Source organism: Neofelis nebulosa, chromosome 9 (assembly GCF_028018385.1).
Source record: "Neofelis nebulosa isolate mNeoNeb1 chromosome 9, mNeoNeb1.pri, whole genome shotgun sequence".
NCBI lineage: Eukaryota > Metazoa > Chordata > Mammalia > Carnivora > Felidae > Neofelis > Neofelis nebulosa.
In genome coordinates this window covers 67,811,550-67,838,126 of record NC_080790.1, presented here as the reverse complement: position 1 = coordinate 67,838,126, position 26,577 = coordinate 67,811,550, and the positions used below count along the sequence as shown (strand labels likewise).

The following is a 26,577-nucleotide window of genomic DNA, read 5'->3' as shown; positions in this document are numbered from 1 at the left end:
CAATGATCAGAAATCTTTTTGTATTTTTCACAGTGGCATTTTCAATCCAATGATAAATGGTGTATTTTAGGTTTTGTCCTACTGAGTGAATGAATGAATGAAAATAAAAAGAAAAAAATTATCCAAATAATTCTTACATATAAACCCTCTGTTAACTTTGTATATCTTGGCTCAGGAGTCTACAATTTAGTCCTATCTTTGTGACTAGGATTATAACCTTTTAATACTGTTACTTCAGATCTTGTGTACAACCCACTCATTCAGCAGGCTTATTGAACATCTTCTCCTTGCCAGCCTCTGGGTTGGGTGCTATGAGGATAGGATAGAGGTGGACCGACATAAACCTGCTTCAGTATACTAACCTTTACTGCATGCTTTCCATGCCCTAAGCACGATGTTTGTGCTTTATATGTATTATCTCCTTTCATCTTTGTATCACCTCTATCTAGTGGAAATACCATTAACCCCATTTTACAGATAAAGACACTGAGACACAGAGAGATAACACTGCTAGGAACTAAGGTAGCAGTCATTTGAATCCCAGAGGGCTTCTGCTCTGACTCAACAGCCCATGCTTTTAAACCACTACTTCACAATGCCTTCCAGATCATAAGGTCAGTGTAATCTAGAAGAAGGAGTTGTACAAATATTTATTTTTGAACTTGGAACAACTTAAATTTCCAACCATAGGATGTGGGTCCACCCACATAGTGCCAGACTTGAGGAACATTTAAAAAGATGATGTAGATATTGATCCATTAACACAAAAGCAAATTCTGTTCATATTATTAGGTGGAAAAGATTGTAACAGTACTTGTAGAATGATTAAACTTTGTGAAAAACTACATAATTAAAAGTCAGAGTTGGACTCATTAAAGTCCAAGATGTCAAAAGTAAGCTACTAAGGGGGTCTAGCTGGCTTAGGTGGTGGAGCATGCAGCTAGCTCTTGATCTTGGGGTCCTTGAGCCCCATGTTGGGTATAGAGATTATTTTGGGAAAAAAAACACTTTCAAAAGTAGGCTACTAAGTGTTTGAGGCGAGAACATTGGGGAATCCATCACCAGTCACTGCACTGTCCCCCAGTGAGCTGGATAAGGATTCTACCCATCTGCTCAACACAGAGCCCTGGGCAGCCACCACCAGTCAATCCCAGGTGGTGAATCTGGATTGAGATGAATCTTCTTTGTTGAGTATTTGCTCTTTGATTCCACTGCCAGACTCCCTTCACCACATATTTTTCCTTGATTTCTCTCTCATTATCTCTGATCTTACTCTCTTCTCTAGGCTCTATGTGTATCTTTTTTATACACTGTTTTGGCCTCTCTGCTTGTATACTGGACCCTGGTTTTGTGCTGAAATTAACACTTTTCCCACATCCTCACCTTCTGCTTTTCTTATAGTTCATTCCCATAAGCAGATATATATATATATATTCTAATACCCACCATCATTTTTTTAAGGGTTTCTCTGGATGCCATATTCCTCTCCAGCTACTGCCCTTTATATCTCCTGGAACTATTGATTGTTTCTACTTCCTCCATCTCCTGGTTGCCCTTCAGCCCCTCCCGACAGGCTCTGTTCTCCACCTCTGCACTGTAGCCTGGCACATCCCATCTCCATGATCTCCTTCTTGCCAAATTCAGTCATCAGTTCTCAGGCTTGGAGACTCAAACTCCCAGCAGCCTGTGAGACTGTGGAGACTCTGGTCTTGTTGAGCTTCTTTCTTCACTGGGTTTCTAGGATGCCAGAGTGTCCTGGCTCTTCACCTGTCTCTTTCATGATGTCCTCTCCGCCTATTCTGCCGGCGCCCTCTCTGGCTGGCCACTTCTTTTCTCTGTCTCCATTCATTCCCCACATGTTGCCGTCTAGCCCCAAGGTATTTAACATCATCTGTAGGCCGAGTTCCCGATTTTTAACCCCAGGTTTTCAATATCTCCCCTACATTCCAGAGTTGTATATACTGTTGTTTACTTGAGTGTTTAAGAGGCATCTCATGCTTAAAGTGCAAAATAGAACACATGATTTCCACCCTGTGGCTGGGACTGCTAGCTGCCCTCTAGGAACCACCCTCCCCTTCTTCCGCTGAAATGCTGGTGACTTTGGCTAGACCAGTGGCCACTCAGAATAACATTAACCTTGCCTACATTTCCAAAACTCTTTTGTAGGAGGGTTCTGGCCAATAAAATGTAATCAGAAGTATTGCGGCTGCTTCTGGACAACATTCACTTATTGTACCATATTTACAAACTACACCTTCAGGCACTTTACCTTAGGGACACCTTCTTTTTCCCTTTGTTTGCCTTTCTTCCATTCTACTGTCTAGAGAACAAAAGGTGATGGTTGGAGTTTTAGTGTCTATCTTGGGTGAGGAAAATGAGGACAACTTCCCAGAAGTAGCTGAGTGGTAAGCTGAAAGGGTCTCTGACATTCATGGAGCTGTCACACCAGTCCTGAGCTACCTGTCTCCAGGCTTCCTTCCATGATGGACAAGTGAAGACCTTCCTTGTTCAAGCCACTTCCACTGTGCCTCTCAGCTGAACCTATCGTATCCAATATATTCACCTATGTATTCTGTATTTTATCTCTTTTCTATCAGAGAGCAATCCTCCTTTCACATACTAGGCAATTTGGAATGTTTAGGAAGTCAAGGAAAACTTTTCTTACGTATTAATCACTAAAAGTATAAAGTTAGAAAAGATGATTTGCTTTTACACGAATTGATTCAACAAATAATTTTTTTAGAATGTATTTGTATCTAATGAAGATTCATACTTCTATTTTCTCTGATTTTATTTTTTAAAGTTTATTTTTGAGAGAGAGAGAACACATGAGCAGGGAAGGGGCAGAGAGAGGGAGAGAGAGAGAATCCTAAGCAGGCTCCATGCTAACAGTGTGTAGCCGAGGAGGGGCTCAATCCCACAAATGATGAGCTCATGATCAAGAGTTGGATGCTTAACCGACTCAGCCACCCAGGTGCCTCTGTTTCTTGGGTTTTTAATGAGTTCTAATAAAAACCCATTTATGCTGCTAAGATTATACTCCTTTCCAAATGGATGAATTGTCATCATCTGACATTTTGTACTGGTTTGAGTACTTTCATATGACAGGCCTAAAATAAAATACATCCTTCTTGATGCATAAAATCATGTCCAAATTTGAGTTGTCTCAGGCTAGAATATCTAGAATCTTTTAAAAAGTCTATGTTAAGTTAGTTTACGGTACAAACGCAATATTTGCTGAATGAATGAATAAATAAATTAACAGTGTATTCTCCTGTAATTCTTCAGCTATATAAAGTTATTGTGATACTTTAATTTTTTAAACGTTTATTCATTTTTGAGAGGCCAAACAGAGCGTGAGCTGGGGAGGGGCAGAGAGAGAGGGAGACAGAATCCAAAGCAGGCTCCAGGCTCTGAGCTGTCAGCACAGAACCTAATGTGGGGCCGGAACTCCCTGCCCATGAGATCATGACCTGAGCCGAAGTTGGATACTCAACCAACTGAGCCACCCAGGAGCCCCTATTGTGATAATTTTAAAGCAAGCTCACAATTTCTTTGCCATTCCTCTCACTTAAGTTGGGTCCTAATTCCTCTCCCCCTAAATATGGGCTATCCTTGGGGACTGGGTTCTGTCAGGTAGAATGCTGCTCAGGGGACACTTGAACCTATACCAAGACTAGGTTAGAATAGACAATGCAGCTTCCACACGCTGCTCTCTGACACATTGCTTTTGGATTCCTGAGCTGATATAAGTGTGAGAAGTCTGGCTACTTTGAAGCCACCGTGCTGGAGAGAGATGCCTAAGGAGCCCTGGCTGTTCTAGATGTTAGCTCATGGAGTTTTCCAAGGATAGCCTGCCATACGTGTGAGTGACTAAGCCTTCCCGTTATTTCAGTGTTCTTGATGGAGTGTGGCAGAGATGAGCTCTCTCTGCCCAAATTGTAGACTTATAGCAGGATAAATATTGCTTCAAGTCTCTAAGTTTGAGGGTAGTTTGAGTAGTACCCCTGGTCACAGAAACATTTTCTGACCCAGCACACCTATGCTGTATGTTGCCACAAGAGTATTATTGCTTGATTGCCATGGAGAACATTCTGACACTTCAGTGCATTCCCTTTTCTGAAGAATTCTCTCTGTGGTAAAGAGGCATTCTTGTAGTCACTTCCCATGTCTGTGGCCACTGTTCAGAAAGGGTTTGACTTCTACCTTTTCCGAATCTAAGGAGAATAGCAGAGATGTTGCCTTCCAAAATTGAAACAAACAAAATTAGCTCTTTCAAAGAAAACTGCCTTAAGATGTAGTTTATAAATATGGTACAATAAGTGATAAGTTTAAAAAAAAAGCGATAGGTTTTTCCTTCTCTTTGCCCTAGAAACAAGAACAGACTAGACTGTTTCAGCATAATCCAGGTGGCCAGAGAATATGCTCAGGACAGGAACAAAGTAACCGTAAAGAAATCCGCAGCCTTATTAACCTGTCTGAGGCAATGATGCGTTAAGTGAAAACGAGGGGTGATGAAGAGTTCTTAAAAAGGCTATCCATTATCACCACTTCTTCAGTGTTAGCTAGGGAAGAAAGTACTCTCAGTGCAGATTCTCTAGGCCAAAATATGCCTAGACTGGAGAAAGCAATCTAATGTAATTCCATTTCAGCAAGCTCAAGTAGGAAAATTCTTGCACAAGTGGATGATACATTTGACAAATACAGTGCCCAATATAAATGACTATGCGGCATTCTGTTTTATAAATTGATCTATGAATTTGGCTAGCATTTATTTGTGCTCCTAAACTTGATCACTTCAGAGAAAGCTTTTAGGATCAATTTCCTAGACCACTGAAGACTGTTGGCATCTCCACCAAGGTGATGATGCCTCATCAGATTCTACAGGAAGCTGCTAGCTAATTTCTTTCTTTCTTTGATCCAAGTTTAGCTGTAGCAGGAAAGAGTGTCCAATTATAAGAGGCTCCCAAACATTAGTCCTCATCTGGATGATTGCCAGGCTCACAGAGCACTTTCTAGACCCAATGTCAGGGAGGCCACTTTCTTCCACGGTAGGCCCTATCTTCTGACTTAAGCTTCATGATTTTAAGTCCTGAAACCTTAGGCTTTTAATTCTCTTTAAATGCAAGCACATCTCTCTGGTGAGTTGGGTTTATATGCCTCGTTTGAGCAGCTTCATATAAAAGTCATTTGGAAAACTAAATATGACAGCCATCTTCTTTCTAAGAAGCTATCAATTCAAAACAGAGAATATAATTAAATTGCATTTTGATTCTGGTGACTAGACAGTCTTTGATCATTTTATTAATGGTGTCAGAAACTGAACACATCTTAGAATGCAATATTAAAATTATGGAGAATTTTACTTTAGGGCAGGATCATTACCTGTCTTTCAGTCTCTTCCATTAAGTCTTTCTCCCTTCCTCCTCTCAGCCTGTAATCCTATTCTTATTTCACCTTGTCACTTCCCACTAGCTAGGCAACTTGAATAAATTGATGATATCCTTTCATTTTTATAAGATTCATAAAGCTATTTATGAAATTTCTTTGTGAAAAATACAACAAGTTTAAAGTCAGTTAACAAGCACACACTATTTGAATTTTTTGTTTTGGGGGTGAAAATAATACATGCAATTTTAGTTTTTAAAATTTAGGCTAAAGCATTCATTGGGATTAAGCAATGACTATTTTTTACTATCTGTAAAAAAACATTAATATTAGGATATGTATTTTTTTCTTCACCTTCTATTTTGTTCTTTATTTTTGTAAAAGGAAATTGGCATCTATTTTTATGAATACAAAAAGGAAAACATTTTGAAAGGGAATGGCTTTTTTCTGAATCACTTAAAACAGACTAAAACTTATGTGCATTGAACACATTAGTGCTGAAAAAATATTCAGGGTATAATATCCAAGTCCCACTTGCAGGTGACCACTTATGAACTGACATTTCAATGGCATTTTTATCCTATCATGAGCCTCCCCCTATGAACTGAGTCACCTACTTGGATTTAAAGATAAAACACCTTCCTAGGGGAAAATGAAACTCTTAAAAGAATTTTTTTAACCCTAAGAGGTTCGGACCATACACCATTTCCCTGATTATGAAACATCCCAATAAAGAAAAGTTTCAATATTTTGACTTCTGGGCACATCTTTAAAGGCATTCTGAAAGCCCACATCTCTAGGGTTAAGAACATGTAATGCAATATGGTGTCACAGGTGATACCCTTAAAAGACAGCCTAATGGTCTATCTATCTAGGTTCAAGTTAGTTAACATACAGTGTAGTATGTTAACTCCAGGAGAATAACTCAGTGATTCATACTTAGATGTAACACCCAGTGCTCATCCCAATAAGTGCCCTTCTTAAGGTCCATCACACATTTAATCCATCTCCTCACTCACTCTTTATGACCTCAGAACATTGCATGCCTTGCTTTAATGAAAAAAGTATCTAGTAAAGTTGGCTGTAAAGCAAAACTCCATAAATAAATCTCTACCCTCCTTTGCAGTAATCTCCTTTATAAAATCAAAGAAACAGTATCAGCAAGAAGAAAAAAGAAACCCTCAGTGTTATGGGTTGATACCTCACTTTGTTCCCAACGTAATTTAAAGTGACTTGTCAAAATATGTAAAACTATAACAAAAGAGTGAAAAAGGGCAAAAAACAAGGGTGGGGACATAAAAGAGAGCCAGGAACAAGGCTTTTTAAAAAAGTATAAAATAACTACCTCTGCTCTGGGTAGATCACAGCTTGGTTCTATCTAGTAGCCCTTCATCAACTAATGACATCATCCCCCAAAATTCAATTTGCCTCGTGAGCATTTTGGGGGGAAGTAGAGAGGTCAGGGAGAGAGGTGAAAACACAGGGGAGTCTGGCCAACTCACTTTTCATTTGGCTTCATGTAGGAGTAGATTTTAACATATCTGGAATAGAAAACGCCCTAGACTGTGTGTTAGTAAAACAATCCTCCTCAAATATTGTTCTTCTGAGACAAAGCGCTCATAAATATTGGAAGGCATCGAATTCAGAATCGAGGCCTGCTTGCTTGCCAAAAACAGAGCCTTAAAGATGTATAAAGCTCCTCTGTGTCTCTCCTCTCTTCATCGTCAGACAGCTCAAAAGATTGATCTATTCTTGCTGTCGGCATTTCTTCACTTCCCCCTCACTCCTGAAACCACTTTAATGTGGCTTCCACCCCCAGCACATCACCAAAGCTGATCTTGCTAAGGTCCCCAAAGTACATTTCAGCTCATGTTTTTCTTAGAGTCTTAGCAGCATTTGGAAGTTGACTTCTCCCTCCTTCTTAAAATACTCTGTGCCCTTTGTTTTCTTTAACACCATACTTTTTGGACACCTCCCTGTTCTTTGTTCATTCCTTCTACCTGTCCTCCATCTGCTTCTCCTTTTTCACCTGACTCTTCAGTGTTAGTGTTCCTTAGTTCTGTTGTAGTGCTTAGAGGAACCCTAGATATGAGAGAGCCCACAAAAATGTTGCTGTCATGCAGACCAGAAAAAAAAAAGCACTTATCCTCTGTATCCCATAATGGAGAAGTTCATCAAGTTCTTGTCAACTGAATGACAGCAGCGGTAAACGCGGTATATTGCCTTGCTCACTCTTGGTTCCATAGTCCTTCTGGTGCTTTTCCTTTACTGCAGACCCTGGAGAGCCAGGAACCGTGTTTCCCTCACTCCTTCACAGCTAGAGACTCCAATGTGATGTAGGTTTCATCCATCAGAAGTCCTCATGTGAAATCTGAATTTGAAATTGATATAGGTGGAAAGAGAAGCAGCAGAAATGCCTGAATCATCCACTTAGCTAGTGTGAGGATCTAGCTGCTATTACGTGATGCTGGAGCCAGTAATCCTGGTGAGACTTCCTGATGCCTGGACTGTGGCTAGGGTAGCATGTCCATTAGTGCAGTGATTTCAGTGACAGTCTCCTGATTCCCAGCAGCTCCCCTCATGGGCCTATCACACACAAAAAATTGTCCAAGGCTTAGCAATGGAGATTAGGGAAATTTCACGAAAGTTCTGGGTATTGTTTTGGGAACTTTCAGCAATTTTCTGATGTTACAGATATGCCCCTTTGATTTTCTACTAACTACACTATTTGACAACTCTAAGGTAGAAATTTACTTGTTGCAAACCAAAGAAATGCTAATAATACTCCTTGTTCATAGCAAAGCAAGTTACCTTTTTTTCTGGTAGATATATAATTGACTTTTGCCCTAAAGAAAAGATAATCCCAAACATTCTTTTTATTGCCCTAAAACTCTAATAATATGGGAGTCACTAGCCATATGCAATTATTGAGCACTTGTAATGTAGCCAGTTTGAATTGAGATATGTCGTAAGTGTAAAATACCAGAATTCAAAGCCTCAATATAAAAGGTATGTAAACTCTATCATTTTGTTCATTTATTGTTTATATGGATTATATACTGAAATATTTTAGATATATTGGACTAAATGATAAATTAATTTCACCTATTTTTACTTTAATATGGTACAAGATACAAGATTTTGAATTGTACACAATGCTCATAATACAGCAGTGTTGGAGAGTCCTGCCCTGTAGCATTTAAACCAGTTTCACATCTATTAGCCAGTTGAGTTCAGCATCCCTGATTGCATGAATGTATATACACACATATGTCTACATATGTTCTCCTTTGAACCAGGTTCTGTCATTACTTCGTGTGTCAAATAGAAATCTTTGACACTTACGTTTATATTTTCAGGAGAATCACAGTTTTAACATTTCATATTTGAGCAGCCAATTCTACAGAGTTGCTCCAACAGGCCCCATCTAAATATGTTCTTCCAGTCTATGACTCATAGTGATTTTGCAAGGACCCAATGCCCTATATTAAATGCATTCTAAAATAGCTAAGATGGTTTTCATTACCTACTATGGTACCCTAAGAAAACAGCTAAATTTTGAATGTTTACTACTTTCTACATACTGTCTGAAACAATTTACAGATGATCTCCTTTCATCTTCATAACACCTCTGGGTCAGGTGACATACTCTCCATTTTACAAATGAGACATTTAGAATTGAAGGTACTTGTCCACTGTGACCAGCGGGGAAGTGGCAGCTGGATTTGCACTCAAGCAGAACTGATCCAAAGTCCACCTCCATTACCACTGTGCCACTCTGTCTTTTCTTTCCACTAAACAGGAGAGAGTATCTGTCACTTTGCTGACCCGAAACTGTGGTATGACAGAGAAGTGACTGCCTTTGCTTCTTCTGCCTCCTCTGCTCCCAGGCACTTTGATCCAGTTGGCTGTTTTTCAGAATCCTGGGCATAGCCTGGGTAGCTCTCCCAGACTCTCCTAATTGAGGAGATTGAATGACATGCTGAGCAGTAACTCCAGGTTTTATGAGTGAATTCCACAGGAAGAGTGTGACTTTGCCGGTCACAGAGCTTGCTTAAGAGCCAGTCCACCATCTTTGGCAAAGACAGAGAACAATTACACTGTAAGAGCTGCTATTAAGAGCTTACTGTGTGTCGGTTGTTGTACTGGGCAATTTATATACATTCTTTTTAATCCATTCAGTGACTCAATAAGGTGAGGGTTATCTCCATTTTAAAGAAGAGTAATTTGGCTTCAGGTTAATTATGAAAGTGCTAGGATTCCCTTGATAATCACTGAACTCTTCACTGATCATGAGCTACAATATGGCAGAAGTTTTAGACATTACAGTTGACACTTCAACAATGCAGTGGTAGGGGTACCAACCCTCTATGTGCTTGGAAATCCACATAAAGCATTGGACTCCCCAAAAATGTAACCGCTAATTCTTACTATTGACCAGAAGCTTTGCCAATAACATCAACAGTTGGTGAACACATGTTTTGTATGTTAGATGTATTATATACTATATTCTTAAAATAAGCTAGAAATGTTATTAAAATAAGAGAAAACACATTTATTGTACTGTGCTGTACAAAATCCACGTGTAAGTGGACCTATGCAGTTCAAATTCATATTGTTCGAGGGTCAACGGTCTATTAAAATACCATTAAAGGGGCGCCTGGGTAGCTCAGTTAGTTAAGCATCCGACTTTGGCTCTGGTCATGATCTCACCATCTGAGAGTTGGAGCCCTGTGTCAGACTCTGTGCTGACAGCTCAGAGCCTGGAGCCTGCTTCAAATTCTGTGTCGTCTTCTGTCTCTGCCCCTCCCCTGCTCGCACTCTGTCTCTTTCTCTCACAAAAATAATCAATAAACGTTAAAAAAAATTTTTTTAAATACCATTAAAAAGCTCCTATTGATGGGGCACCTGACTGCCTTAGTTGGTTAATTCTCCGACTTTGGCTCATGTCATGATCTTAGGGTTCATGGGTTCAAGCCCTGTGTCAGACTCTGTGCTGACAGCCCAGAGCTTGGAGCCTGCTTCAGATTCTGTACCTCCCTCTCTCCTTCTCTCTGCCCCTTCCCCACATGTGCTCTGTCTCTGTCTCATAAATAAATGTTAAAAATTTTTTAAACTAGTGAAGTCTATGGTAGTATTTGTCCATATGTAACTGAGTAAGAAACATGCTTAAGAAAGGAGAATAGCAAAAATATGTGCCATCCTTCCATTATTGATGATACTTTAAAAGCTTCAAATGGGCAGGCAACTCAATATTTTCCACTATGCATCATATTAGCTCTTAATTCATTAACTGTCTCTTCTTACTGTCTGCTTTCTTGCTTTGGTCTATGTTTTACACTGGTGCTGCAGAGATGTCCGAAAGGATTATGCCGCCCCACTTCAGTCCCAGGAAATAGAACTGCTATGAATTATTAATAGTGTTGGCTTTCTAGTGCTTTAATTCTACCTCTTTGTTTCAATAAGGATATTAAATGGAATTTTTCCTATCACTTCAGGAACTTAGTACATTTTGTAGGAAACACTCAATGACTTGAGTAATAGAAGAGACAGTCCTATGTTGGTTTCCACTTCTACTTATTATGGATTCTCCATACATTCCATCCCATATATCCTTGCTCAGTGATAGGTTAATAGGGCAATTTTTAAATTGAGCTCTTTGGAGCCCTTGGGATTCCCCAGAGGTACTCAAGGTATAGCCAGGAAACAGAGGCCTGAGGGGGAGGTTCTGAACCTCACCCCCAACCATTCCCTTGCTTCAGAGAAGCACCTCACTTCTATAAGCATTAAGCTTTCATGCAAGATTATGTTGGAAGAAAGGACTCTTCTTTTTAAAAAGCTTTAAAACCCTGAATAAATACAACTACAATAGGTGTTTATACAGCTTTGAGATTCCAAGAACAATGTCTAAGGAATTTTGATAATTAAAACTCATCTGAGCATATACAACCAACTGTGCCCTGAACTTGATTGATAATGGTGGCATGTCATGTGACTTGGTCTGCAAGATGGACTTGGACCTCCAGGGGTGTTGTAATAATCACCCTAAACGCTGGGTGAAGTCAGTTACTATGCTAATGTATACAATGAATAAGCTTAAAATCACAAGAACTGCAGTAAAATTTGGGGGCTGGCAAAAATAAGTGAACTGATTCCACAAATAAACTTGGTTCACGTGCTTGCATTCAGGTTATTAGGTCAGACCCATAGGCCTCCAGTTTCCTCTGTGAGGATGAACATAGTCCTTACTTGTTACTGACATGAATTTTATCACTTTTCTGTAATAAGAGCAGCTATTTGTTTACCTTTCAAAGTGTGTAAAAAATGGGGGGAGGGTTATTTCATGGGAGATAAAATTAAAAAGTTAAAAAGTTCATGCCCAGGGCTCCCTTCTGTGTGTGAACTGTGGAAAACCTTAGAAATGTGCCCCTTTTCTCATGCATGGAAGCTGTAGACCCAAAGAAGGCAGGCAAATGACAAAGATGGGTTCATTCAGGATGTGTTGTATTTACTGAGTGCCCCCTGTCATCAGGCATCATGCTAGATGTTTGGGATGCAATAGTCAGATTCCTCCTCTGCCTTCATAGAATTTGCATTCTAATATGGAGGAGGCATGTAACAAACACATCAAGAATTACATAAACATAGAAATTACAGAATGTGATACTTCCCATGATGCACACAATAGTTGGGCGGGTCCTTTTTAGATAGAGGCAGTCAGAGAAGGGTCTCTGGGAGGAGAAATACCTAAGTGTGTTTTAGAAAGTCACAGCTGGCCTCTTTGCTGGCTGCTGAGGCCATAAATGTGTGGCTTTTACTATACTGGATAGCCAAATGTGTGCCATCGGCACCAAAGAATCAGAATGCTGTGGAAGCCCTTGAGGGGACCAATAGTTGGTGACTGCCTGAGTAGGAACAGAAAAATACAACATAGTTAATTTAGTAAACGAATGGAATTTTCCCCTGGTCATCTAACATTTGTCAGCACTGTTTTTTATTCTTTTTTTTCCATGCAAAGATGACCTGAAGAATACTTAAAACACATGCAAGATCATTGTCTTTTGCCACTCCATAAAAATTATTTTTATAACCATGTATAATCCTCATGAAACACGTAAGAAATGCATCTATAATGAAATGTCCTCGTATTACTTTGTAATTGTTAAAGGCAACATGATTTTGGTAAAAGAATTGACTTCACAGAAATATTTTAATTTTCAAAATCTCTACACACAGCATTTAAAATATATTAGAGTGAAGGGAGGACATGTTTATCAAGTAACATGACTTCTGTTAACAGAATTTTCCACTTTCCATTCTTATTCTTCCATTTGTATTAGTTGAACCTTCTTATTTTAAAAAAAAAGGCTTTAAAAGCCTACCAGTGTATCATGTTACTTAAATAAAAATACCTGAAAGATATACACACATAGAGCAGATTCAGATTTATAGCATAAATATTATACTTCAGTGTCTCTCAAGCAAATATAATTCACTCATCCATCCAACCATCCATCCATTCAGTATTTATTGAGTCTACTGACCTAATAGGTAAAATATGCTTTAGCCAGAGCAATGTACTTTGATCATACTGGCCCCTTGACTCAGTGAACACTGTTCATGATTCTTTCTTTCTTTATGTACTAAAGCAATTCTTTCAAAGGCTTAGTACCAAAAAAAATGTGGCTAGATAGCCTACAATAAGGAGCAATTTGTAATTATCCAATTAATGTGATAAAAAACTAACAATGAATTCTGGAGAAGTACATAGGGTGGTTTATCTCGGAACCCCAAAGAAAACTATTCTACTAAGGAACTTCAGTAAGGCATCTGATTCCAATGAAGAGATCACTAGTTTCCCTATGTACCAGTTTAAAAACATGATGATTAAAAAGCATCTTGTTCAAAATAGCAAGAAAAATAAAATATATCTAAGTATTAACTTATCGGTATTTAATTAAGAATCTGAATTAAGTAAACTACAAAATTTTGAGGAGAAATGTAAAGAATTGAACAGAAATAGGGAAAATCTGTTACTCTTGATAAGATTAAATGTTAGAATGTCCATTCTTTCCGAATTATTTTAAAATTTACAAGGGTATTTTAAGATTTATAAGGGGATTTGGACGGGACAAAATTATGCTAAAATCTAATAGACTTAATGATAAACAAGGACAATTGGAATAATGAGGTTGGGGGGTAACAGAGACTGCTGGACATTAAAATATATTCTAAAGCTATAAGAACAGCAAATAGATTGGTATTCTAGGCCTATCTCAAGAAATAAGAAAAATCCCAAATACAGAATCTAACAGCATGCCTAAAGGAACTAGAAGCAGAACAGCAAAGGAACCCCAAATCCAGCAGAAGAGAAATAATAAAGATCAGAGGAGAAATAAACAATAGAGAATCCAAAAACAAACAAACAAAAAAAACAGAACAAATCAATGAAACTAAGAGTTGGTTTTTCAAAAAAATAAACAAAATTGATAAACCTCTAGCCAGACTTCGCAAAAACAAAAGGGAGATGACCCAAATAAAATCATGAATGAAAATGGAATTATTACAACCAATCCCTCAGAAATACAAGCAATTATCAGGGAATACTATGAAAAATTATATGCCAACAAACTGGACAACCTGGAAGAAATGGACAAATTCCTAAACACCTATACACTACCAAAACTCAAACGGGAAGAAATAAATTTGAACAGACCCATAACTAGTGTAGAAATTGAATCAGTTATCAAAAATCTCCCAACAAATAAGAGTCCAGGGCCAGATGGCTTCTCTGGGGAATTCTACCAGACATTTAAAGCAGCGTTAATACCTATCCTTCTCAAGCTGTTCCAAAAAATAGAAAGGGAGGGAAAACTTCTGGACTCATCCTACAAAGCCAGCATTACTTTCATTCTCAAACCAGACAGAGACCCAACATAAAAGGAGAACTACAGGCCAATATCCCTGATGAACATGGATGCAAAAATTCTCAACAAGATACTAGCAAATCAAATTCAACAGCCTATAAAAAGAATTATTCACCATGATCAAGTGGGATTCATTCCTGGGACGCAGGAAATATTCGCAAATCAATTAATGTGATACATCACATTAATAAAAGAAAAGAACCATATGATCCTGTTAATATATGCAGAAAAAGCATTTGACAAGATCCAGCATCCTTTTTTTAATAAAAACCCTAAAGAAAGGATAGAAGGAAATACTTAAACATCATGAGATCCATTTATGAAAAGCCCACAGCTAATATCATCCTCAATGGGGAAAAACTGAGAGCTTTCCCCCTGAGATCAGGAACACGACAGGGATGTCCACTCTCACCGCTGCTGTTTAACATAGTGTTGAAGTGCTAGCATCAGCAATCAGACAACAAAAGGAAATAAAAGGCATCAAAACTGGCAAAGAAGAAGTCAAACTTTCACTTTTCACAGATGACATGATACTGTACACAGAAAACCCGACAGACTCCACCCAAAGTCTGCTAGAACTCATACATGAAGTCAGCAAAGTCACAAGGAACAAAAATCAATGTACAGAAGTCGGTTGCATTTTTATACACCAATAATGAAGCAACAGAGAAAGAAACTGATTCCATTTACAATTGCACCAAGAACCATAAAATATCTAGGAATAAATCTAACCAAAGATGTAAAAGATCTGTATGCTGAAAAGTATAGAAAGCTTATGAAGGAAAATGAAGAAGACACAAAGAAACAGAAAAACATTCCATGCTCATGGATTGGAAGAATAAATATTGTTAAAATGTCAATACTACCCAAAGCAATCTACGCATTCAATGCAATCCCAATCAAAATTGCACCGGCATTCTCAAAGCTAGAACAAACAATCCTAAAATTTGTGTGGAACCACACAAGACGCCAAATAGTCAAAGTAATACTGAAGTAGAAAACCAAAGTGGGAGGCATCACAATCCCAGACTTTAGCTTCTACTGCAAAGCTGTAATCATCAAGACAGTATGGTATTAGCACAAAAACAGATACATAGACCAATGGTATAGAATGGAGACTCCAGAATTGGACCCATAAATGTATGGCCAGCTAATCTTTGACAAAACAGGAAAGAGTATCCAATGGAAAAAAGATGGTCTCTTTAAAAAATGGTGCTGGGTGGGGCGCCTGGGTGGCGCAGTCGGTTAAGCGTCCGACTTCAGCCAGGTCACGATCTCGCGGTCCGTGAGTTCGAGCCCCGCGTCAGGCTCTGGGCTGATGGCTCGGAGCCTGGAGCCTGTTTCCGATTCTGTGTCTCCCTCTCTCTGTGCCCCTCCCCCGTTCATGCTCTGTCTCTCTCTGTCCCAAAAATAAATTAAAAATGTTGAAAAAAAAAAAATTAAAAAAAAAAATGGTGCTGGGAGAATTGGACAGCAACATGCAGAAGAATGAAACTAGACCACTTTCTTACACCATACACAAAAATAAACTCAAAATGGATGAAAGACCTGAATGTGAGACAGGAAACCATCAAAACCCTAGAGAAGAAAGCAGGCAACAACCTTTTTGACCTCAGCTGCAGCAATTTCTTACTCGACACATCTCCAAAGACAAGAGAATGAAAAGCAAAAATAAACTATTGTGACTTCATCAATATTTCTTGTTGATCAAGAAAACAGTCAATAAAACTAAAAGGCAACTGACAGAATGGGAAAAGATATTTGCAAATCACATATTGGATAAATGGTTGGTATCCAAAATCTATGAAGAACTCACCAAACTCCACACCTGAAAAAAAAAAAAAAACTAATCCAGTAAAGAAATGGGCAGAAGACATGAATAGACAGTTTTCCAAACCATCCAGATGGCCAACAGACACAAAAACAATGCTCAACGTCACTCATCATCAGGCAAATACAAATCAAAGCCACACTGAAATAGCACCTCACGCCTGTCAGAGTGGCTAAAATGAACAAATCAGGAAACTAGATGCTGGTGAGGATGTGGAGAAATGGGAACCCTCTTGCACTGTTGGTGGGTATGCAAACTGGTGCAACCCCTCTGGAAAACAGTGTGGAGGTTCCGCAAAAAATTAAAAATAGAGGTACTCTGTGACCCAGCAATAGCACAACTAAGAATTTATCTAAAGGATACAGGAGTGTTGATGCATAGGGGTATATGTACCCCAATGTTTATAGCAGCGCTTTCAACAATAGCCAAATTATGGAAAGAGCCTAAATATCCATCAACTGATGAATGGATAAAGAAGATGTGGTTTATATATACAATGGAATACTACTTGGCAATGAGAAAGAATAAAATCATGCCATTTGCAGCAACATGGATGGAACTGGATGGTATTATGCTCAGTGAAATAAGTCAGAGAAAGATATCATATGTTTTCATTCATATGTGGATCTTGACAAACTGAACAGAAGACCATGGAGGAAGGTAATGGGGAAAAATGTTACAGAGAGGGAGGGGGGCAGACCATAAGAGACTCTTAAACACAGAGAACAAACAGGGTTGTTGGGGGGTGGGGGGAGAGAAGAAAGTGAGTGATGAGCATTGGGGAGGGCACTTGTTGGGATGAATACTGGGTTTGTATGGAAGCCAATTTAACAATAAATTTTATTAAAAATAAAATAGTTTGGTAATGGTTTAGGGATTAACCAAAGCTATCAGTGAAGTCAAATAGAATGTCTAGAAAAAGATTCAGGCACATACGTAGATTCAGTCTCTGATAACAGTTGTGCTGTGGAAAATAACCATTCAAAATTAAGATCACTTTTTCATATAATGCAATCATATAATTCCAGATGGATTGAAGATTTAAACATAAAGGAAAAAGCCATACTTCCAATTAAAGATGTTACATTTTGAACATAGGCATTTACTTCTCCCATCTAAGCCCCACTTAAGTATGAGTAAAATTGATTTTTCAAAAAAGGTTTAAACACCCAGAAGAACAAAGAATGAGAGAGAAAGCTTCAAAACTTTGGAAAACAAGGCAACAAAACTTGGGAAATTAGAAAGCAAATGAGCTAATGGTCACACTGATCTGAATGGTAAGTGTCCAGTGGGAGAAGCAAAGAAATGGCCCTTTTAACACAGTGGAAACTCCCCAAGGCAGTGGGCAGAAGTGTGGGGTCAAAAATACAAGGATTTAAAATTTGTTTAATAAGTTATTATCTCCCATCCCTTACAGGGGAGTGGCTGCACCACCCATCCAGGTGGAAGCCAGAATTTCAAGTGCTGGAGAGGGTCTTAGAGGCACAGCTGAAAAAAGATCAAGTGCTGATAACAGATATTCAGTGAAAATTACACACTAAATACTGAGGTCTTACCCTTTTTCCCAGAACACACATAGCCAAATTTATAGACTCTAGGCGGATATTGGACATACCTTCTGTGGAGGATCTGCCCAGTTTAAGAGAAGAGATACAAAAGTACCAAAATCAGAAGCTCCCCCATGAAATGGCTCATTCACCGTACTCCAGTAAACCTAAGACCACAGCTCCGCAGCTGGCTAAGGAGAAGTCCACTCCAGGTTGGGGGATGTCCTACCTTCCATTGCTCACTCCAGGAAACATCGGATTGAATTGTTACTCTGCCACTAAGATGGGATGTCCCTATGGAGAAGCCTTTGGCCCAAGCACTGACCCCTGGCCCTATTGTTTCCACTGTGCTTAGAGGACAGACGTCTAAGGAAGTAGAGCTCAGCGCAGTGCAGACAGGCACATGTTCCATTCCTGGCCATCTATTCATCCTCAAGGGCTCCCCTTGCTCTTCAGCAATTAACTCTCATAACAATTATTAATTTTTTTAATTTTTTTTTTTTTTATTTTGAGAGAGCAAGCAGGGAACGGGTAGAGAGAGAAGGAGAGAAAGAGAATCCCAGTCTCCAGACTGTCAGCACAGAGCCTGATGTGGGACTCGAACTCACGAACTGTGAGATCATGACCTGAGCCAAAATTCAGAATCAGACCTTAACCCACTGAGCCACTCAGGTGCCCCTCCCATAGCAATTATTAACACCATTTTCACTTAAATTCCTCAACCCTACCTCACCTCCAGTAATTCTCAGTAAATTACCTTACCTCAGGCTATCTTATGTAAATGCCTCTTCATATCAAATTGTGTGTGTGTGTGTGTGTGTGTGTGTGTGTGTGTTTTGACCCACTGTCTTCTGTACAGATAAGATTTGTCCTGTCTTCTAAATGTAACGAGTCTGCTTACGAACCTGCCCTGAGCCCTTGTCCCACTAATTACTACTTCTATCTTGCATCTTCTATTCATTCTGGCTGCCCACTTGTGAGAATATGTGGGCTTATTCTCCAGGTGCCAGGAGTGCTGGTGGAAGGTGGCCCTCAACTGTCAGCCCTCTTCAGAAGTTGCCCCAGCAGAAGGAAGTCATAACACAAACAGTCACCCCTTCTCTGGGCAGCTCTTCTGTAATGGCTGGCTAATGGGGGGAGGGGTGGGATATAAAGACTCAGCCCTCTCACTGTACCTTGGGACAGCCCTGAAGGGTCTTCCCTAATTCAGAGCTCCTGTGTGTTGGCCGAGGTCTTCAATGAGACTACATCTTACCCAACTTCCCCCTCAGGCCAATGCTGTCTACTTTCTTTGCCTCCCATGGTTCTTGAACCCAAGAGCAATCCCTACAAACTAATCTCCATCTCAGAGTCGCATCCCAGGGCCCCCTCTCTATGACAGCACGTCTGTAAGTCATGGACATTTAAAATTTTGATAGGTAGTTCCAAGTTGCCCTTTTAAAAAGCTGTACAGAGTTGCATTCCCATCAATCTAGAAAAGTGCCTCTAAACTATCACTACTAGATATAATCATTTTTTCAAATCTTTGCCATTTCATAAGTAACAGATGGTATCTTGTTCTTGTTTGATTTATAATTTTAAAATTATGAGTAAGAGAATATTTCACATATTGGCCATTTATATTTCTTATGTTTATGTTCTTTGTCCATTTTTCCATAGAATGGCTATCTTTTATGTATTGGTTTTTAAGTGCTCTTTGTAGAGTAAGAAAATTGCAGGTAAGTTTTCCGGTTTGTTCTTTGTTATGGCTTTGCTTAAGACATTTTTTTTGACCATTCTCTAAAGTTTTACATTTTTAATTGGTTAACATTATGCATTTTTTCCCTATGCTTCTTAGTTTCCTGTCAAGCTTAAGTTGGCATTCCCTATCCTAAGATTTGAAATTTTCAATATGATTTTCTTTATAATTTAGCTCCAGTGCCATTGGCATCACAAGGATGTCCCTGAGTACCTTGACCAGAAATTAACCCCAACCATTTCCTCTGCCTTTACATTAAAATCACATTGCACATCACATTCTGAATTACTTTATAGTAATTTTTATTATTCTCCAAACTCTTCTGTTAGATTGTGAGTTACTGAGGGAAGAAATTTCATTTTATTCCTTTATTTTTAACCAAACTCCATACTTTATTTATCTTTCACTAGTTTTTCCACTAATGTCCTTTTCTTGGTCCAGAATCCCATCCAGGATACTGCATTAGTCATCATGTCTCCTTTGGCTTCTCTTGGCAGCCAGTTTCACAGATTTTGTGTTTTCCAAGTTTTTATTTAAATTCCATTAGTCAACATACAGTGTAATATTAATTTCAGGTGTACAGTTTGGTGATTCAACACTTAAAACCGATACCTGCTACTCATCACAACAAGTGCCATTCTTAATCCCCATCCCCTATTTCAACCATCCCCCCACCTCCCATCTAGCAACCATCAGTTTGTTCTCTATAGTTTCTTGGTTTGCCTCTTTTTCCCCCCTTTGCTTGTTTTGTTTCTTAAATTCTATATATGAGTGAAACCGTATGGTATTTGTCTTTCTCTGACTTATTTTGAGCATAATACTCTCTAGCTCCATCCACATTGTTGCAAATGGCATGATTTTGTTCTTGTTTTGTGGCTAATATTCCATTGTACATATACCACATCCTCTTTATCCATTCATCAATCAACGGACACTTGGGCTGTTTCCATAATTTGGCCATTGTGGATAGTGCTGGTATGAACATTGGCGAGCATTTATCCTGCAAATTAGTATTTTTGTGTCCTTTGGATAAATACCTAGTAGTGCAACTGTTGGATCCTAGGGTAGTTCTATTTTTAACTTTCTGAGGAACCTCCATACTGTTTGCCAGAGTGGCTGCACTGGTTTGCATTCCTACCAACAGTCTAAGAGGGGTTCCCCTTTCTCCACATCTCACCAGCACCTGTCGTTTCTTGTGTTACTCATTTTGGCCATTCTGACAGGTGTGAGGTGGTATTGCATTGTAGTTTTGATTTGAATTTCCTGGATGATGAGTGACATTGAGCATCTTTTCAAGGGTCCACTGGCCATCTGTATATCTTCTTAGGAAAAATGTCTATTCATTTTTTGGGTGTTGAGTTTTATAAGTTCTTTATATATTTTGGATAGTAAAGAAACTTCATTTTAGATATCTGTAATGCATTCCATTATCAAGGATATCACCTTGCTTACAATGCTACTTAAATATTTACTGAACTGAATTAACTGATACTGTTTGATTATGTGGTTTTTAAACCTTCTTGAAACAAAAAGGTGAAATTAAAACACTTGAGCTAGGAGATCTCGCAGTTCTGCCATCTCCCAGATCTGAGCCACACCTATAAAGGGCTGACTGCAGGAGCAGCACATGAGTGAAGTCTCAGGGCTTGCCAAGTGATAGGTGACCAGAACACTCTTCAGTAAGTAGGCAGGTCAGGCAAGATTGCTCCTAGCAGTAGGGGTGGCATGCTTGGAGCCATGACACAAAGTGGCCCTCCTGCATCTGATACAAAGCCATAGCTGAATCACCTAACAGCATGACCATTCTGCCCCTAGCAGTGGCATAGATTTATCCTTGGCCCTACTTGTGGCTGGTGAACTTCTTAATGGTGTTGAAGACCAGCTACAAGTAGGTAGTCAGGCTCTCAACTAGCTAAATACACTGAGTTTTCATCCTAGGTGGATTAGTCATTGCAACTCATAGGCCCACTAGTACTTGTCCTGGATTCACTGGTTCTAATTGTTCTCCACTCATTCTCTCTTGAGCCCATTGAAATACAGCTTTAACTCTACGAAAACTATACTTATCGAGGTCATCAGTGACCAGCGTGTTGCCAAATGCAATGGTCAATTCTCAGTCCTCACCTTACTTGACCTGACAGCAGCAGGGACCCAGTTGATCCATTTGTGGAGGGTTTCATTTGCCTCCTAGGACAGGATGCCCTTCCAGTTTTGCTTCTACCCCCTAGATGCTTTCTTCTCTTCTTTGCTGGTTTTTCCTCTGCTTCCTGAGCTCTTAACTTTGGGGTGTCCTAAGACACAGTCCCTGTACCTCTTTGCTTTTCTATATGCTTTTTCTCAGTGATGCCATCCAATCTTATGGCTTTCAGTACTACCTGCAGACAAATTCCAACTTTATCTCCTCCAGCCAGACTCAAAGATCCAACTGCCTGCTCAACATCTCATGTAGATGTCTAATAGGTATCTCAAAGTCAACTTTCCAAAATTGAACTTTTTTTTTAGGAAATATGATTTTATTTTTCAAGTTTTTATTAAATCCTAGTTAACATACAGTGTAATATTGGTTTCAGAGGTATAGTGATTTATCACTTACATATAACACTCGGTGATCAACACAAGTACCCTCCTTAATACCCATCATCCATTTAGCCCATCCCCCACCCACCTCCCTCCATCAACCCTGTTTGTTCTCTATAGTTGAGTATTATGGTTTGCTTCCCTCTCTTCCTCCACCCTTCTCCTACATTCTGTTTTGTTTCTTAAATTCCACATGAATGAAATCATACGGTATCTGTTTTTCCCTGACTGACTTATTTCACTTAGCATTATACTCTCTAGCTCAATCCATGTCATTGCCAATGGCAAGATTTTGTTCTTTTTAATGGCTGAGTAATATTCTATTGTGCTTATATACCACATCTTTATCCATTCATCAGTTGATGGACATGTGGGCTCTTTCCATAATTTGGCTACTCAAAACTGAACTTCTAATCTTTCCCCAAACTGCTCTTCACACGGTCTCTCCATTTCAGTGAATCACAACCATTACCAAATAGTTTCTCACCAGTAACTCTGGGGTCATCCTTCAGTCCTCTCTCCCTCACATCATGTCCAATCTGTCAGCAAATCACAGCCAGAATCTGACCGTTTGTCATCACCACCACTGCTACTACCCTGGGCAAATTACTTAACTCTTCTCTCTTTCCTCATCCATACCTTGGGAGTAATGATGGACTATAACTTACAGGGTTAGAGTCTATATAAAGAACTTAGCACAGTGCTGAGCAAATAGTGCTTAATATACTTTCGCTTTTATTATTTCTGGCCTTTGTTTTCTAAAAGATTTCAAGGAGATAGTAGTAAAATTGAAGCCAGTGGCTCCTTTTCTAAATAATTGAATTTTGTTCTTCAACATGTGCAATTTCAACTTTGAAGATTTTAACTAAATGAGTTGAAGAAAATAAGGTGTGTTACTGGGCTTAGCTTCTGAGAAAGGAGAAACATGAAAATTCACCTTACCTAGTAAAACTGTCACAAGAATCAAAGAAAGGGTTAAATAATTCAATGGCAATTTGAATCATTGGCATTCTTCTCTAGACTGATGAAGAGTAATTTCCAGCTCATCGGACCACTTTAGCATAGAAAATATTTTTTAATTCAAGGTTACAGGAGAGTGTTACATATGATAGTACACAGCTGTATGTGGTACTAGCTTCACAACTTGAAAGAATTTGGGGGATATGGGCAAACTTGTGGACTGTTTCTACAGCAACAGCTGGGTAACAGCCAGTGCTTATATAAAACTGCTTCAGGTTGTTTACCTGTAGTCCTATGTAATCTGTCATCCCAACTAATTATTAATAGGTAGAAAGATTCTGGAAAATCTTTAACAGTAATATCTCAGGGGTCAACAATATTAAACTAAGCCTGAATTATATAAGGAAGCATCGCAGATAAGTTCCCAAATGCATAAATTAAACACCTATATATTGCTAATAAATAAAAACCATTGCACCATAGAAGCTGAAAAATAGTTTCAGAGCATTTAACTTGTCTCTTTAACGTGGCCATTTTGATAATATATGTATTAAGAAATCGTTTTTGAATAGATCAGAAAATGTTCAGCTAATTTTATTTTAATTTTTTAAGATTTTATTTTTTTAAGGGGTGCCTGGGTGGCTCAGTCAGTTTAAGCATCTGACTTTGGTTCAGATCATGATCTCACAGTTTTGGGTTAGAGCCCCGCATCCGTCTCTGTGCTTGACAGCTCAGAACCCGGAGCCTGCTTTCAGATTCTGTGTCTCCCTCTCTCTCTGTCCTTTCCTTGCTCATGCTCTCTCTCTCTTTCAAAAATAATTAAAAGAAAAAATTTTTAAAAAGATCTTAGTTTTTAATGTAATCTCTATACCCAAAGTAGGGTTTGCACTTACAACCCTGAGATCAAGAGTTGCATACTGTATTGACTGAGCCAACCAGGCACTCCTCATCTAAAATGTTTATGGAAAATCACATTCTTTACACTTTTTTTCATTTTTTCTTACTATACATATGTACACACTCCTACCATGTGCTGAGTAATGAGAAAAAACAATGGTGAATTGTTTTTATTATTTACTTCTTTGTAAAAATATTATCCTTTTACATATAAGAGCTAGGTTTTAATGGCTTTGAATGCTTTAAAACAGGGAAAATATGAAATCATCAGGAGTTTACTGGGCTTAATTTGCTATAAGCTTTTCTTTGTTCGTATTTAATTATGTGTTAAACTTTCTGGTACTCTGATACATGATGTAAACAATATAAAAAATTATATTTCACATTAGATGCAAAAGTTACTTAGTAAAAGTAAACTCCCATTGTAACCTGTGGTGGGATCATTTTGGCTAGTCCATAGATGCTGAGTGCTAATTGTTATTCATTTGTTTATTTTTTGTAGGATGTCCTGGCTGAGCAAGGTTGGAAGTCCTAGTTCTCGCATTGACCGCACAAACTTTTCTAATGAAAAAACCATCTCTCAACTTGACTACTCAAATTTTAGTATTCGATACTAACAGAAGAGAAATAAAAATTTTAATGCTTATATTACACAACAAACACCATATATTCTCAAGTCTATGTACTAGAATAATAGTAGCAGAGTAGGGTAAAAAAAAGAACTGTTCTGAAAGCTACAACAGAATATATGTTACTAAAAAGGTCTGACACTAAAATAGTTTTACTCGACTATGTTTTTAAGACGCAAAAACATAGTATTGTAAAGGTCATTACAAAATATTTAATATGAATATTTAAACTTGTCTCGTGGAATCTTTAATGAATATTATAGCGAGCGTTATTTGGCTAGGTATAAAATAAAGCTTAACCATTTAAAAATTAAGCATTGTTGTCTGAATTCTAAAAACCTCCTGAATAATAATTTATTAAATTTGAGTCATTTGTTTAATAAGAACCGGTAGTTAGATATAAATGTATATGATGATCAGTATAACCACAAAATAATATCAATAAAGAATTTTTTAAATTCTGGTTGAGACATTCAATATTTTGGTTGGAGTAACCTAATGCCATCTATGACCTTTATTGTTCTGTGTAGTGAGCAGGTGAGTGATGGTAACTGTTAAGAACCCACAATTTCACTACTACAAACAGCAAGATTTATGTCAACAACTATGTACAATGATTTGTCCTATTAACCAGAAAAGGAACCGACAGTCCAAGTAAATCATAGTATCCCTTGAACTTGACTTATCATTTAGGGATTTTCACATGTAAATGGTAATTAAGCAACAGGATATTTTAAGGAGAAGGTTCATTTCTATGCCATAGAATTATTGAAAAAAGATCTTTAACTCAAAATACTAGGGGACTTCAAATGTTGTAGGCATATACATGTGTATGTCCTTCAGTTTTCTCCTAATTTTTGTACCAATGGAATCCTTCATTAAAACAAAATTTTACACGGAATTTAATACCTAAAGTAAGTAAAAAAGCCCACTAGTATGACTGAAATGGGCATGGAGGTCCTTGGAGCCCTGCATGCTTGGTCTCACTTTGCCTCCTGCATCTTGTCTTCCTTGGACAATTTCACATCCCCTAGGAATCCACATTAGAAACTACCATTCTGTCTGTAGAACCAATCTCAACTGCTACTCTCAATGGCATGGACAAAGACTTCAGGCCTCTTTCTTTTACCTGCTCTAAGAGTAGAATTGAGAAAAGAAAATGAGGCGAGACTGACATCATTCCTTTGAAAGGTTAACTCTGTGGATAATAATAATATTGATATCTACCATACACAAGACAACACAAAATCAGGGAATGACCAAGATATTTTTTAAAACTTTCCAAACACACTTAAAGGAATAAAACAACTTTCCTATTATTCTAATGTCATCATCATGTTAAGCATTATACATGTCAAATATTATACAGGAGAATCTATTGTGATAGTCATTTGAATTTTTCTTTTATTTCCCTACTCCTGGTTGAAAGAAGGGAGAAAAGCCTTTGTATTCCCTAAGCTCAGGGAAGCTTTTGGTGCTAGTGTCCTGGAGACAACTTCTCTTCCAAGATTGAATTTTAAAGAGGGCATATGATGCTATGAGTGGAGGACAAAGATTAACACTAGGCTTTTAGCAGGTAAAAGAGAAGCAGAACTGGCAAGAGCCAAGAGGAAGAGATTATCCAAGACTTTGAGAAGGTACCAAAGACCCTGGGTTTCCTAAGAGATGGAGACCTGTGCCTTTCTCCCCAGCAGCGCCTGTGCAGGATGGCTACACCTGAGAAGGGGGCAGCTTGAACACTCAGAGAAGAGGGGTCCCAGGCCCAGGGACTCCTGGTACCAGCAAGATTCCTGTCCCCAAAAATGCCACAAAGCATCCTGCTACAGGGGACCATGGTGGCTCAGACAATAGTCCTGGCAACTGGAATGGACTAGAAGCCAGAGAAGTCTTTCCTGAATGTTCTCTCTGCATGAAACCCTTTCTGTGGTCCTTCTGGAAGAGTGCAGACAATCCCAGGGATGACTGAGAATTAACCTCCCACCGGTCAGACAGGATGGGGCTTGAAAGAGATTTGCTTTGATTTACAGAAAATAAAATAGACATTTCTTGCACACTCAAGTTTGAAACAAAATCGGTATCTCTT

At 38.6% G+C, this 26,577-nt stretch overlaps 1 protein-coding gene across 3 annotated transcripts in view; it reads left to right on the top strand.

Moving 5' to 3' along the window:
• ACYP2 (acylphosphatase 2) overlaps window positions 1-24,957 on the top strand; it is a 282,564-nt gene extending 257,607 nt beyond the window's left edge. For all 3 annotated transcript variants that reach the window (XM_058684108.1, XM_058684107.1, XM_058684106.1), the window contains one exon: window positions 24,368-24,957. In XM_058684108.1, coding sequence (XP_058540091.1) covers window positions 24,368-24,482 — 115 coding nt within the window. In that variant the 3' untranslated portion in view covers window positions 24,483-24,957. The remainder of the gene's footprint in view (window positions 1-24,367) is intronic.
• Window positions 24,958-26,577: the final 1,620 nt, after the last annotated feature.